Genomic DNA, 16,825 nt, shown 5'->3' on the forward strand with positions numbered 1-16,825 from the left:
CTACTTAAAAAAAAAAAATAGTGGTAAAACACACATAAAAGTTACCATCTTTACCATCTCCAGGAGTACAGTTCAGTAGAGTTAAGCACATCACAGTGTTGCTCAACTGATTTCAAAGAATCTGTTTCTCATTTATAAAATTGCAACTCTGTACTGATGAAAGGACAATTCCCATCAGCCCCAGCCCCTGGCAACCACCATTCAACTTTCTGTATGACCTGACTACTCTAGGTAACTCATGTGAGTGGACTCGCGTGTGTGTGTGTGTGCATGTGCGTGTGTGCTTACGCACGCGTGCACATGTATGTGTGTGTGTGTGTGTGTGTGTGTGTGTGGTGACTGGCTCAAGGTTCATCTATGCTATAGCCCTGTGACAGAGTTTCCTTCCCTTCTAAAGCGGAATGGCATTCCACTCTGGGTATATACCACATTTTGTTTATCTGTCCATCAGTCACTGGACACGTGGCTTGCTTCCATTCCTTGGAAACTTGGCCAGTATAAATAACACTGCTATGAACATGACAGTTCAAATCTCTCTTCAAGACCCAACTTTCAATCCTTTTGGGTAAATACCCAGGAACAGGATTCCTGGATCATACGGCAATTCTATTTTTAATTCTATTAAGAACTTCCATACTGTTTCCTAAGCGGCTGCACCATTTCACATTCCCCTCAACAGGGCACAAGAGTCTTCATTTTGCCACATCCTCAACAACACTTGTTTTCTATTTTGTTTTTTGAGTCTTGCGCTAGCATCCCTAGCAGCTGTGAAGTAAAAAGAAAGCTGCTTTTTTATAGGGCCACAAAACTTGTCTTTATTTTCTGAAGCCCTGGTATTAGCTAAACTGCTGTTGAAAAGAGACATGACTGTGAGTCACAAATACCTATATTCTCCTGCAACGGGACACGGGTTTCATGTTCCCATGACCACGTCTGAGCTTGATTTAGAGCATGCATCCTGTCTTTCCATTTACATCACCACTAGGAGTTGTCCTCAATAAGCCCCCTTACCATTTCTCACAGAGCTCAGACTCAAATCAATGCAAGCGTCACCTGTATTTCAATAAGGCATTGGAACAATGAAGGCACTTGATAAATCCCAATTTATTTCAAGTTCCATAAACACGGCAGGTCCTGGGTCCTGACCTACTGGAAATCACCACCATAGATGCTTCACTAGAACATCATGTGTCTCTGCCGTTAATCAGGACTCATGCCAGACACACAGCCCCTTACAACCGGAATCCTTTGCTCCAGCCTCTCTGGAAATCTGCTTGTTCTCGGTGAGGTCTGGTTTCCTACATCAAGAGGTATACAATCTGTCCTATTTCAAGATCACTCAGTGAGGGACAGAAACTTCCAAGGACCCAGACACTTTCTAGGAGGAAACTAAACCACACTGCTGCCTTCAGGGCACCCAAGCTAGTTCTTCTCAACACTTGCAGTAAAATCACAGTCAAGAGCCAGGGCAAGCCATATGACGCAGAAAAGTTATCCCCACAACAGGAGCCTGAGCAACCAAAGCAGGAAGGCTGAAAACTGCGATGACAGTCCATACAAAATCCTGGTCTGATTTACTTTAACTAAAGCATGCAGGGACCTCCCTGGGGGGCCAGTGGCTAGGACTCTGTGCACCCAGTGCAGGGGGCCCAGGTTCGAGCCTCTGGTCAGGGAACTATATCCCACATGCCACAACTAAGCGTTTGCATGCCACCACTAAACGTTCTGCACGCCACAAGGAAGGCTGCAGATCCCACACACTGCAACTAAGACCCAGCAGAGCCAAAACACCAACCAACCAACCAACCAAAGCATGAAGCCTCTCCCCCGCTCCATAAACCCCGGCTGAATTTCAGTCATAACGTCTGCTCTATATTCATGAGCCTGTATTGCTACTTATTTCTGACCTTAAATTACCTCCTATTGTTTCCTCCCAAGTAAACATCTTTGAAAAGGAACTTTATGTTAACCTATAAATCTGAAGTTTCTCCACCATGGCACTATGGACATTTTGGACTAAGAAATTCTTTGTTGTGGGACTGGTCTGTGCCTTGGAGGATGTTCAGCAGCATCCTTGATCTCTTCCCATTACATGTTAGGAGCAGGCCCTGCCTCAGTCATGATAACCGAAAACATTTCCAGATATTACCCTGTGAGGAAAGGAATAAGCTCATCTCTAGGTGACCTTGAGAGTCTGTGTCAAAAGTGAAAAAATGGTTTCTTTTTACAAGGACACATTCAAATATTCACTTAATAATTAATAATTCATTTGAATTATTTGCCCACTTGGAAAATAAGCCCCAAGGGCAGGAAGCCAGCAGCACCAGGTGGGTTCTGGGCCTGTGTCTGACCCCCCGTCTCGCCACGTCTTGCTCAGGCAAATTCCTTAACCTTTGAGCCTTGGTTTCCCCAGGCCTCCCAGGTGATGCTAGTGGTAGAGAAGCTGCCTGCCAATGCAGGAGATTTAAGAGACACCAGCAGTTCAATCCCTGGGTTGGGAAGATCCCTTAGGGGAGGGAATGGCAATTCACTCCGGTCTTCTTGCCTAGAGAATGGACAGAGAAGCCTAGTGGGGTACAGTCTATACGGTTGCAAAGAGTTGGATACGACCGAAGCGACTTAGCATGCACGCCTCGTTTCCCCACTGGTTTAAGGGCCACAAAGACAGCAGAGGCCGCCTGGGGTTATGTAGGATAAGCGACATCACATTTTGGCTTTTAGTACCCACATCACCAGCATGGAATAAATATTAAGCAGTGATGCAACTGTTTCTAGAAGTAAAGATTTTCAAGCTGGGCTTCCTTAGAGCCTAAGTGTTCCCAAGAGGTACTCAAGGTTTGCCCAAAGCAGAGAGGTGACTGGAGCTTAGCACCCTCGACTCTGAGTCAGAGCAGAAGAGCAGCCCCAAGTCTCTGACCAACTGAGTGTACTGCAGATTTATGAGCGTGCTCAGCTGCTTCAGTCATGTCCTTTTGATTCTTTGTGATCCCATGGACTGTAGCCTGCCAGGTCCCTCTGTCCATGGAATTCTCCAAGCAAGAATACTGGAGTGGGTTGCTGTGCCCTCCTCCAGGGAATCTTCCCAATCCATGGATCAAACCTCAGTCTCCTGCATTACAGGTGGATTCTTTACCACTGGACCAACTGGGAAGCCCATTTCTAGCTCAGGGTTAGGACCAAAGTCACTCAAAGGCAAGATCTGGTCTGGAGACTCTACTCTCCCGACCCCTGAACTGGAGGAGGCACTCAGCCAGCTTTCGGTGAATGAGTGTTTACATAATGGGGTTCTGAGCAAGATGCAGTCTGAAAAAGGAGTTTCCCAGATATAAGGAAAGAAAAAGGGAAAAACCTCAGCATTAAATGATGAGTTTGTAGACTGTGCCCACCCTGAGATGTTACTGCTGGGGCATGCTGCATACCCCAAGAACACTGTATTGCATCAACTGGCCTCTGGGGGTGTCTTCACCACATCTGGGCCGTGGCTGCTAAGGGAGGGACCCTGGCCGTTACCTGCCTGATTTCTGCATGTGTCTGAACTGGCCCCTTTCTTCTAGAGAATCGTTCTCTCTTCTTCCCTGCAAGTTAATACTGAAGATACTAGTCATAGGATTTTTTGAAAAGATGTTATCAAACATCAAGGAGATTTAAATAAGCCTTTTGGAGATGCTGGTAAAAACACAATTTGTTTAACGTTGACGCTTTTTTTGAAGAGACTAAATATCGACTGGAAGAATTGTTTTTAACGTGAAGAAAAAATAAATGTGGAACAGATTTACACAAATGTACATCCAGAGTCTTTAAAAGAAGTCGCCACTAACATTAAAACGATGGGGATTTCGTTTAAAAAAATAAACACCAAGCTGGAGGAGGCAGATGGAGAAAAGGAAGATGGATCGAGGCAAAGTGAGACCTTGGGGGTCATGCACAATGTGGGGTTTTACCCTCAAGTTACTTATATCTTTTATTAACCAACGGGCACACATACATTTGCCTTCAATCTTGCCTAGCATCAGGGTCTTTTCAAGTGAGTCAGCTGGCCATTAGGTGGCCAAAGCATCTGAAGGCACAAGGAGAAGAGGGTGGTAGAGGATGAGGTGGCTGGACAGCATCACTGACTCAATCGGCGTGATGGGCAAACGGGCAATGGGCTAATTCCGGGAGACAGTGAGGGACAGGGAGGCCTGGTGTGCTCCAGTCCACAGGGTCACAAAGAGTCAGACACGACTGAGCAACACACATACACATTTCTGTGTAAAGCCACAGGGGTCAGCAAATGATAGCCTGCTGATCAAATCAGGCCCACTGCCTGTTTTTGAAAACTGAGTTTTACCAGAACTCAAATCACGTTCACCCATTTGTGGGGTGTTTCAGGCTGCTTACATGCCCCCTTGCAAAGAGGTACAGTTGCAACAAAGACTTACAGTCCACAAAGCTGGAAATGTCCACTCTTTGGCTGTTTGCAGAAAACGTTTGTTCGTCTCTGTATTAACCAAGCCCCACCACCACTCTCAAATTGGAACTACCTGAAATTCTAAAGAAAGATCCCTCTGACTTTGGGAAGAAGTGGACGCTCCCATTGAGATGAAGGTGGAAAGGCAGAAACTCTGCTTTACCAGTGTTGCGGACAGACTGGAGTTTCTGGAGAGTGTTTCTAGTGCCAGATCATTGGGGACCACAGTCTCCGCCTGCTCTTCAAAGTCCCAGGATGACTGCTGGAGAGCTGCAAGGGGCTGCCTCATAGTCGCTCTTGCTGTCCTGTGGACCTCAGGCTGCGTGAAGCTCCTCTTCCCGTGTCACTGACAAGAAGGGTGACTCTGTTTATCTGCACCTCCTTCAGCACTAAGGGCTCTAGTTATGCCCACCTTACAGGTGATGATGCTGAGTGGAAAGACTGGCCTGAGGACCCTGTGAGAATAAAGGGCAGAGCCCCCTAGAAGGATCTGACTCCACAAGCTACTGTGCCAAGATCGTGGACACTCAGATGCGTGCAGGGTTGAAGCTGGAGACTCACAGGTCCTGCACCCGAAGGCAGAAGCCTCCACAGGATTTACCAAGTGTTTCTGCTCCCCTCTCCCTGGAATCAGCAACTTGACTGCCACTGCAAGGACTCATTTCCGCTCACCTGGACTGAATCCTGGGCCCCCACCCTCACCAGTCTCTCAAACTGCCAAAGCTTCAAGCTCTTCGCTTGGAGAGCTTTTCAGGAGTGTGGACAAAGAAGTGTTTAAGAGGAGCCAGCTGGGAAGGCTACTTTGCCAGAGCCCCTAGTCTGCAAGCGAAACTGTTCAAGCCTGAAAATCAATTCCAGGTCCACTGCTCGTCTGTGGAGAAACTACACTGGTCCAAGCTGCCTCAGTCATCACCTCCTAACTCAACTGCCTGTGTCCATTCCTGCCTCCCTAAACGTCCACAAAGAGGTGGAAATGACCTTCTGAAAAAGTTCATCAGATGAGTAACTCTGCTGGGGAAATCCACTGCTGGTTTTCCACAGTGCTTAGAACTCAAGCCTCAGCATGGCTGACAAGCCCCTTTCTGAACTGAGCTCTGCTCTAACTCATTCTGGATCCCTGATCTCGGGGGTCCAGACACACTGGGCCTCTGATGGCTCCCTGACTGATCCAAGTTAGCCCCCACTTTAGGGTCTCTGGACCTGCTGCTCTTACAGCCCAGAATGTTCTTCCATGAATCACTGCCTAGCTAGCTCCTTCCACCACCGGGGTCTCCACTCAAATGTCCTTCCTTGACCACTGAATGAAAACCGTCCCTGACCCCAACTCCAGCACTTGATGTTAATGCATCTATTTACTGGAACACTCTCAAGCTTTTCCATTAGAACATAAACCTCAGGAGAACACAAGCCTGACTAGCTCTAGAGTCTATTCCCAACGCCTAGTCCAGCGCCTGGGATTCAGTGGTTACTCCAAAAATATCTCTTTTAATATCTCCAAATCCAAGAAATCCAGCTTTTTCACATCAATTCTTGTAGGGAATGTCACTGCTCCTGCAGGAAGAGTTGCAAACAGCTTCCCAAGTGGCTTGATACTTCCTTTACTCAATTCTTAGAGGGCTACTCTGCACTTTCCCCTAAAACTGGGACAAAGTGAGCAGCACCCACAGTAGACCCACACTTCAAAACATGAGTCCATACCATCTTTAAGGAGGAATGTAATTCAAAACATGAAAATTTATTCTAAGTTGTATCTTAACATACGAGGTCTCAGCTTTAGATGAATTTTAATGTTTACAAGTGCAAAAGCAAATAAATATTTACCAGTTGCTTTTTTTTTGCACTCTTATAACTCCACAACAGCTTAGATGAAAAAAAAAAAAAAGAAAAAAAATTGTTACTAAACATCTTGTAGTCTGGCAAAAGAGAGACTTTCTTATTAAGAAAACCCCCACAACAATAACAACCCCTCATGTTCAGGACCCCCTTGTAAAAACTAACAGGATGTTTTAATAAGATATGAGCATAGGACAGAGCCACAAAATCACCCCTGGCTAGGAAGATGGCCATCATGTCCTCCTCGTGGAGGGTAGACCAGCTGTGCCCTGGAGTCATCATCCATAAAAAGCACAATTCAGAGCAAATGGGGCACTATTTCATAGGCTGGCATGAGCGAATCCCAGTTCTCCCCACGCTGGAGCTTCTCACCCTTGTAGCTTTAATATAAAGTTACTTCCCCCGAGTGGCCCTTGGTGGTTAAAATAGCTCCCTGCCCTCTTCCTGATTATTTTCTTTGATATCACCCTATTTTTTTCCTTTACTATGACCGTTCACAGTCACCAACAACCGTTAGCTACATTTCTGGCTTGCCCATGGATTTGCTTGCTTGCTTTCCAACCTCTCTTGTTTCCTAACTTCCCTGCTTCCGGCTCCTCTTTTACCCTGTGAGCTGCAGCAACAAGCTCACCTCAGTCAGCACCCCGGCCAGCGACTGGCACCGATCAGGCAGCCCAGAAACACAGGGGCTGGGGAAGAGCCTAGGCAAACAAATCTGAAAGAATACATTTCTTAAGACAGATGCCTTTTTCCATCATGTACTTCATAATATGGCTGAAGTGCCTGGAGTTACTCTGAGGCAAGTTGACTTTACTGGGAAGCAAGTATGAAGGCAAGACTTAGTCCAGCCACTTTAATAGAAGAGGTGATTTTTATCAGAAGAAAATAGAAAGAGACACACACGCGCACACAATTCCAGGAATACTAAGCACTCTCTGGATCTTCACTCTCTACCCTCAAATATTTCTTCAAGGGTAACTGTTCACATCAGCTTGAGGGCTCCGGGGAGGGCCGGCCGCTTACCTGGGTTAACAGTGATGAACCTGCTATCCTCAGGAAACCGGTCCCCTGGGGGCACAGGCTTCCTGGATGGCACCTCGGGCCTCGCGGGATCACTGTCTTCGTCCTGCTCCTCTGTGACTGTGGGGGGCACTTGGGTGGGGGTGACCGAGTGGGGGTCCAGGGCGTCCTGGGGTCGGGCGGTGGGGACGGCAGTGCGGGCCCGCTCGCGCCCGGATGTAGTCTGATGCGCGCCCTCCTGGGCAGCGGTGCCGGGGGCCGAGGGCGCGGCGCTGGGCTGGGTGTGGTTGCGCGCCCGCGGGGCGTGGGTCACCCCGCTCCGCTCCTTCTTCTCGGAGTCCTTCTCGCCTTCCTCTTCGTGCTCGCGCTCGCCGTCCTCGCTCTCGCTCTTCTCGTCCTTTTCGCTCTCCTCCGCGCCCTCGCCGTCCTTGCTGGGCGCCGAATCGCCGTCGGCGCCCGGGCTGGCCAAGGCCTCGGTCGTGGCCAGGACGGGTCTGCCGGCCTGCTTGCTGGCAGAGGCAGCCGTGGGCAGGCGCGTGGGCCACACGGTGCTGGGGAAGGAGGAGATGCCGCCGCCGCTGAAGCCCAGGCCGGCCAGGAGCGTGCTGGTGACCACCGAGGCCACGGTCGCCTGACTGCCGCTGGACGATGGGCCCATCCCAGTCGCCATGGAGACAAAGGAGAAGGGGATGCCGGAGGATGTCCAGGTGGAAGAGCCTGAGCTGATGGGGGCCATGTCCGCCGAAGAGGCCGGCGATGCTGTGGGCTTGAAGGGGTTGCCCAGGGAGGTGGGGGGAAGGGAGAGAGGAAGAGAAAGCAGAGTGTCAGTCACTGGGATTGGGAACCAGGCCCTGGATGCGACCCTCCAAGGGCTTCCACTCATCTTCACCTTTATTCTCAGGGTCTCCCAAAGGCTGGTGCCAAAAGTGACAACAGGCCCTCCATGGCTGACTGTCACCGCTCTTCATATTTTTATAATTACTTAAAATTTGTAATCTACATATCAAACCCAACTTCAACTTTTCACTGATATTGCTCAGGAGGAGGAGGCTAAGTGGCAAAAAAGCAAGCAGCATTCTTCCTGTTGGGTTCTCTACCCACCTGGGAAACTCTGTCTGAAAGGCAAACGTCAAATAAGCAATACAGGGGCAACACCGGACGGTCACGTGCTGCTGGGGTGACGCTGGAGGGGGCAGGAGCTTTTGCATTCACTGTGTCCCTTGTGGACAACTCGCAGCCCTGAGGTCTACAGTAGCTCTCCAGGACGCGGCTGCACATCTGAAAGCGAGGAAGTGGATGGACAGAGGACAGTGGCCGGTACATGTCTGCAGTGGCCGGGTCAGAAGTCGGGCTGCGCTCTACGCTGCAGGCCTCGGGAGCCGGTTTACACCCGCATCTCTGGGTCAGGTGCTGTACACCTGCCATATCTGATTTCAGACCCTCCAGATTTAATCATAGCGAAATACATGCTTGTAAAGATGACAGTAAGAGTCCCATTTAAAAAGCTCCAACTGTGTGCCTGGGCATCCCAGGCTTTCCCGGGGACACATGTGAACATCACCCTACTTTAGAGGTGAGGAAAATGGGGCACAGAGAGGTTAAGGGGCAGAGGTGCAGCTGACTAGCTACGAGTCTCAGCTCATTCTTCCCATCCTACTAAATGAGGCTTCGTGGAGGGACTGTATTTGCACACAGTATCTTACAAAAATAAGTGCTGCTCTGACATTTATTTTTAGTCCTTGAAACCTCACATGCAGAATCCAGAATTCCATCCCATCATTTATGTAGTTAAAAGTAATACAGCCAGAACCACTTAGATTTCACCACTGTCTCATCAAGTTTCAGTTTGAAAAGTCTGTAGTTTAAATGATGATCAAGTTAGCAAACGCTGAGTTTTGAAGTTGGTGAATGAAATGCCAGGTGCCACCCACGATAAGGCACTGGAGACAGAGCAGACAGTCTGGCTTGAGCATGATGCCTCACTTGCTCTCTGGGAGATGCTGGGCACATTAACTCATGGAGCCTCAGCTTCCTCATCCATAAAATGGGAGTCATAGTAATACCAAACTTGTGGGATGCTGTGAGGGGTAAATAAACTAATACCCTGTGCCTGAAACCCAGGAAAAACTCAATATATTGTAGGATTTGTTATTACGAACACTGCAATTATTATTACAATTATTAGTTGTACTAGAAAGGAGAAAACATAGATACTGAGGCTCCAGCATGGGCAAATTCATATAACTTTGGTCAAATAACAACCTTTCAATCTTAGCCTGTCCCCACTCCTTTGCATTCTTACATCCTATGATCTCACAAATTATAAACCATTAAAAATTTTTATCTTGACAAAAACAATACAGTATAACACTGCTGGCTTAACTCTGTTGCAAGGCTTTTTAAAATAATGCATTGTACTGAATTATACGGAGTGTATAATTTATTCAGTCTTTTAACTAGGTCTCATTGAGCAGTTTGACAACATCATACTGCCACCTTGTGGTGACAGTTCTAAATGCATGCAAATTACCAACCAGCCATGACAAAGCAATTATATTCTCTACTTACCACTCCTGTTTTGACAATTCTGGTCCCTTGGAATATTCGAGTGGTATTAGCTGAGAAGCAAAGAAATTATACTGTAAACAGCAGAAATTTCTTGTTGTTCCAACAAAACTGTACTTACCTACACAAATCTGAAAAACATAATTTTTACATGTTATAAATTCTTTATTTTTTCCCCCCTATCAAAAAATGTGACACCCATCTCAGTTTGTGAGTCATCAAAAAACACAGATGGTCGTATCTGGCCATATCTGTGGGTCATAGTTTCCGACTCTTGTCTTAAAAGCTCTTAGTTTAAAATTTTACAAAATTGTCATCATTTTCTTAGTTGAGATAAAACTTACATAACAGCAAAATGTACAAATCTTCAGTGTAGAGTCAAATTAATCTTTACTGCTGTATAACTCGCCCTCATATTAAAATACAGACATTCTCCAGCACCCCAGCAGGTTTGTACATGCCTCCATAGAGGTGTTCTCACGACCGCTCTGACCTTTGTCAACATTCTGTCTATTTCTGAACTTCATATTATTCCATTGTTACTCGTCTTTTTTTTTGGTGATAATGTCTTATATTATCCTTTCAGGGACTATAATATGCATTCTAAACTTATTACAGTTTACCTTAAACTAGTACTTTTTATCTCTTCCTTAAAAAATGTAAGAACTGTAATCTATTTGTCAGACTCACTTTTTGTGCTGATCTCAAAAACAATAGTCCTGTATAAAATAAACATTTGCTTCCCATACATACATGGCATTGAAAAAGGTGCAAAAAACCCACTAAATTCCCAAATAAATAACATTGTATCTGCTGGAGTTTTTACCTAAATTAGAAGTGGGGCAAGTACTGGAACTATTTTTTATTTGCCCTGCAAGCTTTTTGGAAAAAAAAAAAAAGAATTCATTGTCAACATTTTAAACAGCAGCTTTAACCTGAAAATCCCAATTTTCTGCTCATCCTGAAAAAAAACGCAATTTTTGGCAAAACTAAGTTCACCTTCCTGCAGGGCACATTTGGCAGGGGCTAAGTGTCCATCACCCCCTTTCAAACGGCACCTCTCCAGTTTTCCATGATGGTCCCGCCTCATTTGTATGTGGTTCCCTGCTGGGCCACAGGACGTCTACATTTGCAACCCCCAACTTAACGATATATTCACTTTGCTCAGCTGGAAAGTGAAACGTGTAAAGAGACAACTGTGGGGAATAGACTGATCTACACATCAATACAACCAGGTCAGATGAGGCAGCCCAGGAAGCAAACAGTCCTTGCCTGGCACTAAATATAACCTCCCACCATCAGTGAGCTGCTTCAGGATCAATACTGTGCTGCCTCAGACAGGTATACACACCTCCCTTTGTTAACACAGGAAGAAAGCTTCCTAAGAGATCTGCTTTTCCTGCCCTTTACAAAGGCCTTAATTTAAGGCCAACAAACTCAGTGGCCACTCCATCACTGTGGCTGTTTTCATTGATCTTGAACAATTCGCACTGGGGTCAGTGCTAGTTGTGACGACTAGGAAGCTTCTATAGGGCCTTTCAGATCACCAGTCCATCGGCCTGGTGGAATTCAGGGATAGGGGGAGAAAGAGAGACATGTCTCCACTGAGCTGTCAGGGAGATGTAGCTTCTTCTTGCAAGAGGAGCAGAAGCTTGGAATCTCAGCTCTCTTTAGCAGGACCATCCTGTGTCTCTGTCTATGATTGAAATGGGGTATTTTCCTGCTGCCTTACAGTTGCTGGAGCTATTTTGAAGTATCATTTATGTTCATTGCTACTCAGAAATCACCATCGCTAACAGACCCACCACTGTCATTGAATACTTTCATAAAAGAAGTGCAGCAATGACTACGTTGCCGATTTGCGTGTTTAAAATATTTGACAACTGTATCTAAGTGTAATTGGTTTCCTTTCCTATGTATTTTAATTATTTATTATAAACCATTCTGAGAGAGGATCTGATGGGTTGGCCAGGCTGCCTGATAGGTCTGTGGCTCAAAGAGAAGGCTTACAAGCCCTTATTTTGCATAACTGTTGAGACCTGCAAAAAAACTTTTGAATACTTGGCAATCAATCTTTTGAGCTGTTTGTTGAAGACCCAGGATACAGAATAATATTTATGCTTTAGGGGTGGTTTGTCATTGTGTATAAATGACTAGGCTTTGGAATAAGAAACTGGACTCTGCTTTGTAATCAAATGATTTTTTTTGGTGGGGGGCAAGTTACTCAATTGCTCAGAACATCGTTTCTCCCTCTAGAATATATAGTCTGCATTACAAGCTGCCACGAGGTCAGATGAGATGACTTATGGCCAAAGGGTCTGTAACTAGGAGCTGCTCCAAACACAATGATCACCATTATTATCATCATACTTACTACAGTAAGGTAAGCATAACTTATTTATGATGTTATACAGGACATAAATATTGTGTTATTTACTACGTGCTGTGCTGTGCTTTGTCGCTTCAGTTGTGTCCGACTTTGAGAGCCCTTGGCTCCTGTGTCCATGGGATGTTCCAGGCAAGAACACTGGAGTGGGTTGCCGCTTCCTCTTTCAGGGAATCTTCCCAACCCAGGGATGAAACCTGCATGTCCTGCATCTCCTGCACTGCAGGTGGATTCTTCACCACTGAGCCACCGGGGAAACCCGTGTTATTTATTATAATAATGAAAATATTCTACATGTCTTTCTCATGCTGCCAAGTCAGAGGCAAACTTTATCAAGGGGAAACCTAATTATTCTTAACAAAGTGCCCATGAAATTCCCTAAGTTCACTTCTTTCCCTTTTAACACTGAACTCTTAAGTTGATCTGTCTTGAACTTTGGCCTCTACTGCTCACAGGCTCCTAGCTGGTTCACCAGAAAAGGTGCTAGATGACCTGCAGAGTTGATTTTTCCACTGCCCACTGGAAGACGCAGGGAAGATCCCAAGGCCACTGTATGTCCCTTGGTCAACATGCAGGGACAAACATTGATACAGAGAATGAGTGAATGCATGTCCACCCCTGAGCAAGGGAAGCCTTCAGGCAGAGGAGGCACTGCCATCTTTAAGGAGTCACCGTGATCAGACATTTTAACTATTCCGTGCTCAGAATTTACAGCTGACGAGGCTTTTGGGAACTGCATTATATTACAAACATTTCATTTTTCAAAGTCTGTGCAGAAGCCAGTGAGCTCAGGGGCCTATTAATCAGGAAAGGCGGTTTTGCAGATTCCAGGTTCCTAGTTAGAGCGCATGGGCGGCCTAATCATGATTTATGTGCCCAAGTTGCCGGCCTCTGGCCTCAGCAAGCGTGCGCCTGGCTTCCCCTCCTGTCTCCCATGGGCTGGCCCAGACAGACCTGGCCTTGGCCTGTGGACTCTCCTCAACACAAGCAGATGGGCCTGTGCATTCAGGTGGACACACGGTGAGAGCGATTTACTTGTGAAAAAAATACAGCCATGTTAATTTCAAGTAGTTTAAACGGAAGGATGAGCTGAGGTGAATGTCAGCAAAGGCTCTTTCCATACTAGAGGCAAACCTGCAAAGCTAGAAGGGATCCTTGGAGGGAATCTCAGCTGCAGGGGTTCCTACTCTGGGTTCATCACATACTATCTTTTATACTAAGCCTCACACTAAGGGGATATTGAGCATTGGTTCTAGGCTCTGTGCTAATTACGTAACATGAATCACCCTGTCACTTGACAAGGGCCCCATGAGGGCAGTACTCTCCTAACTACCACCTTCAGACTGTGAAATTGCAGCTTAGATACATTAGTCAACATTTTCAGAGTCACAGAAAGATCACGTGGCAGCCAAGATTCAACGTGGGGCCCTCATGTCAGGCCCCGGCTCTGAGTCAGCAACTTCTCCATCTCTCATTGCATGCCTGGTACCTGAGCCATCTGGTTCAAATTCAGATTCCTGGGCTTCATCCTCTGAGATTCCGAGATGATTAGTCTGGGAGGGGCCCGTGAATGTGCATTCTTCACAGGATTCCAGACAGTGAAGCCGGATCTATGGTTTACAGGTTTCTGAGACCCTGGAAGCTGTGATGTGCAAACTTCTGGCATTTTCTAGGGAAAATGTCCAAAGTCTTCAACCCAGATACATAACTTACAAATGTGAAGAAGCATTGGCCTGGTTTGTGCCTCTGAAACTGAGGATCCAGGAAGTAAAGAACCTTCCCAGGGAGGTTCAGACAGGGAGAGCAAAGCCTGATGCCCTGGTCGCTCCCTCCACACTGGTCTTAGTTCGCATCACAAAACTAGGTCTGCCAACTACAGCCCACAGGCCAGCTGCCAATTTTTGTCAATCAAGTTTTACTGGAACCAGGACTGAGATGATCGTGGGGCAAGTAAGACAGAGAATATCCTGTCTTCACGCAAAGTTTTGATTTTTTGTTGCTGTTCATGGGTATTTTACACTGATTTTGGTTTAAAAAATATTCCATTTAAAGATGACATCTTTAATGACATCTTGATGACAAAGTTTTTAAGAGCTCCTTTAAATTCTTCACCAAAGTGCATTCTCCTCTTGCCATGCCCCAAAGCTGAGCTGAAACATTCCACTAGACCCTAAATCAGCTAACTAGATCATGCTCAAAATCCAAAGACAGCACTCCTCCCTGTGGCTAGGAGACAATTCTATGATCTGATACAGTAGCAGACACATGCACGGTTGGAAAATAACGTTAATTTTTAAAAATAATCACTTCACCCTTCTTCCCCTCCTCTTGCCTGTGAAACCTCCTACCTAAAAGACAGGCCAAAACGGCCCAGGCTTTTCAGGTGTGACTGCAAAAACCCACACTGATGTTTAGAGGCCAGGTTTGTAGTCTCATGTGTACGTACTGGAACAGGAAAAAAGACAAAGCCCAAAGGAGAAGGGCTCAGGGCAGACGAGAAGGCCAGCTCCTCACCTTGGAAGAGCATGGTCTGGCTGAAGTCACTCCTCATGTCGTTGCGACACACGGCCTGGACCCGGAACAGGTAAAGGCTGTCGGGTGAGACGTGGCTAATGGTGGCTTTCTGCAGGGTGAGGAAAGGACAGGAGTAAAGCCGAATATAAAAGACTGTTAAGCATCACATGTAGGTTTCTGGGTGCCATGCGAAGCCCAGCAAACACGGTGCTTCCTCACTGACCAAAGGCTCACTCTGAAAGGAACAAGCATTCAGAAGCAACCTCACCTGGGAGTATGTTCTCAACACAAAAATATGTAGAGTCAGAGAAGGGACACCAGCCTCGACATAGATGCTGGACTCTGTCTTGGAGCGTGCCTTCAGCCCTGTTTGTACCCATGAGGCTGGGACTTCTATCAAAACTGCTCTACCTTGTAAACGATAATGATTTACCATCTAGAATCATCAAGTGTACTGAATTTCCGGGGCCATGCAGAGTTTAGAGAAGCCACAACGAAGTCTCTGTGTTACTGTTTCTTTGCAGTTTAAAGGCACTGTTGTACCTTGACCTTGGATAACACAAGGCATGAAGCTGGAAGAATACCCGACCGGAAGTCAGAGGACAAGAGATCTACCTGTGTCATGCCACTCACCAGCTCTGTGATTCTGAGTCAGCTGCTCAATGTCTTTTAGCCTCTGCTCCCTCCAGCTGTTAAGTGGAGAGAGTAAGATTTCCCTCGCAGGGTTCTTGTGATTGCCATACAACAGAGGTCAAGCAAGCCTTGATTGGTAGTCCTCACCACGCAATAGAAACCATGCCCCTGGTCTAACACAGGGGTTGGCAAGTGACAGTCCACAGCCCCAGTCTGGCCCGCTGTTTGTTTTCTGTAAATAAAGTTTTACTGGCACACGGCCACATCCCATTCATTTCCCTGTTGCTGTGGCAGCTTTCACCCTTCAGTGGCAGAGTTGAGTAGTTGCCCACAGATGCCTTAAAACCTAGTATCTTAACTCTCTGACTCTTTAAAGAGAAAAGTTTCCCAATCCCTGGTCCCAGGTCAGGAGCCAAATCCAGATCCCCATCCCGCAAAGCTTTACTCCAAGAGACTTTTAAAAATCAGAAAATGGAAAATGCCTAAAAAGTTGGCAGGGGTTGCTTACCCAAAGAAACAAGTAGCAAAAGCAACTGATTTTTAAAGACTCCCTGATGATGAAATGTCTCGTCACTAAATTCTGGGCCAGGTCCAGAAAGCAGCTCTGGGAGCTTAACCACTGAGTGGGTTTCCCCCAAGGTAGCTATTGAAAACCTCTGCAGAGGCATTAACAAGTTACTGTGGCCATGCCTGCTGCCTGCTGCCTAGCAAATGTATTCCTGGGTAGAGCGGGAGGTTAGGGTCCCGTTATTTCACTTTCAGCCTACCTTTTGGAAAAGGCAGGCAACAACACCTGTTCCCCAGGCTGGCAGTGAGGGTGTGTGTGTCAGGGGGATGCTGGCAAAAGCCAGGAAAATGTTTGGGGAATGTTTCTGGGCCACAAGAATCCTAAATCAGAGAAAAGCTTTGCTGCCACTAAGTCAGCACTCTCAACTTCTTGAGGAATTAAGAAAATTAATTTTGTGTGTCCCCAAAGAAAAGAACCACCCCTAGAAATCCTTATAAAAAACTTGCTGTCAAAGCATGTTTTTCTCTACATCTCTCTCTTTCTCTGAAACTCATTTATGCCTCAGTCTCTAAACCTGTGACCTCGTCTTCTGTGCAGAGCAAAAATCTTCGCTTCCTCTAAGCAGGGATTTATTAGAATTCACTCTGAGCTGGTATCTATTCATCTTTGCATGTTTAATTATCTCCCACTTAGTATAAGAAACCGAATAAGCGCCTAGCTAGTTTCTGCTGATTAATGCAAGCCCCTTCAGCTCAGAAAGAGAAACCTCCCTCCCGGACTTCGGGTCCTGACAAGAGAAAAGGTTAAAACACATCACAACCTTGGGTGCCTTTCAACAGATTCCTCTCTGATTTCTTGAAGCTCATCATTCCCTAATGTGACCCAGATAACAACATCTAGTGGGGAAATTGAAAGT

General features: G+C 46.4%; 1 protein-coding gene across 4 annotated transcripts in view; it reads right to left on the reverse strand.

The window, feature by feature from the left end:
* The window catches only part of PTPRG (protein tyrosine phosphatase receptor type G), a 775,419-nt gene that overhangs the window by 102,713 nt on the left and 655,881 nt on the right, over positions 1 to 16,825 (reverse strand). For all 4 annotated transcript variants that reach the window (XM_069560453.1, XM_069560451.1, XM_069560452.1 and 1 more), the window contains exons 10-12: positions 14,769 to 14,877; positions 9,872 to 9,921; positions 7,307 to 8,069 (exon numbers count right to left, since the gene is read on the reverse strand). In XM_069560453.1, coding sequence (XP_069416554.1) covers positions 7,307 to 8,069; positions 9,872 to 9,921; positions 14,769 to 14,877 — 922 coding nt within the window. The remainder of the gene's footprint in view (positions 1 to 7,306; positions 8,070 to 9,871; positions 9,922 to 14,768; positions 14,878 to 16,825) is intronic.

The sequence above is a fragment of the Ovis canadensis genome, chromosome 19, assembly GCF_042477335.2.
Source record: "Ovis canadensis isolate MfBH-ARS-UI-01 breed Bighorn chromosome 19, ARS-UI_OviCan_v2, whole genome shotgun sequence".
NCBI classification, from domain to species: domain Eukaryota; kingdom Metazoa; phylum Chordata; class Mammalia; order Artiodactyla; family Bovidae; genus Ovis; species Ovis canadensis.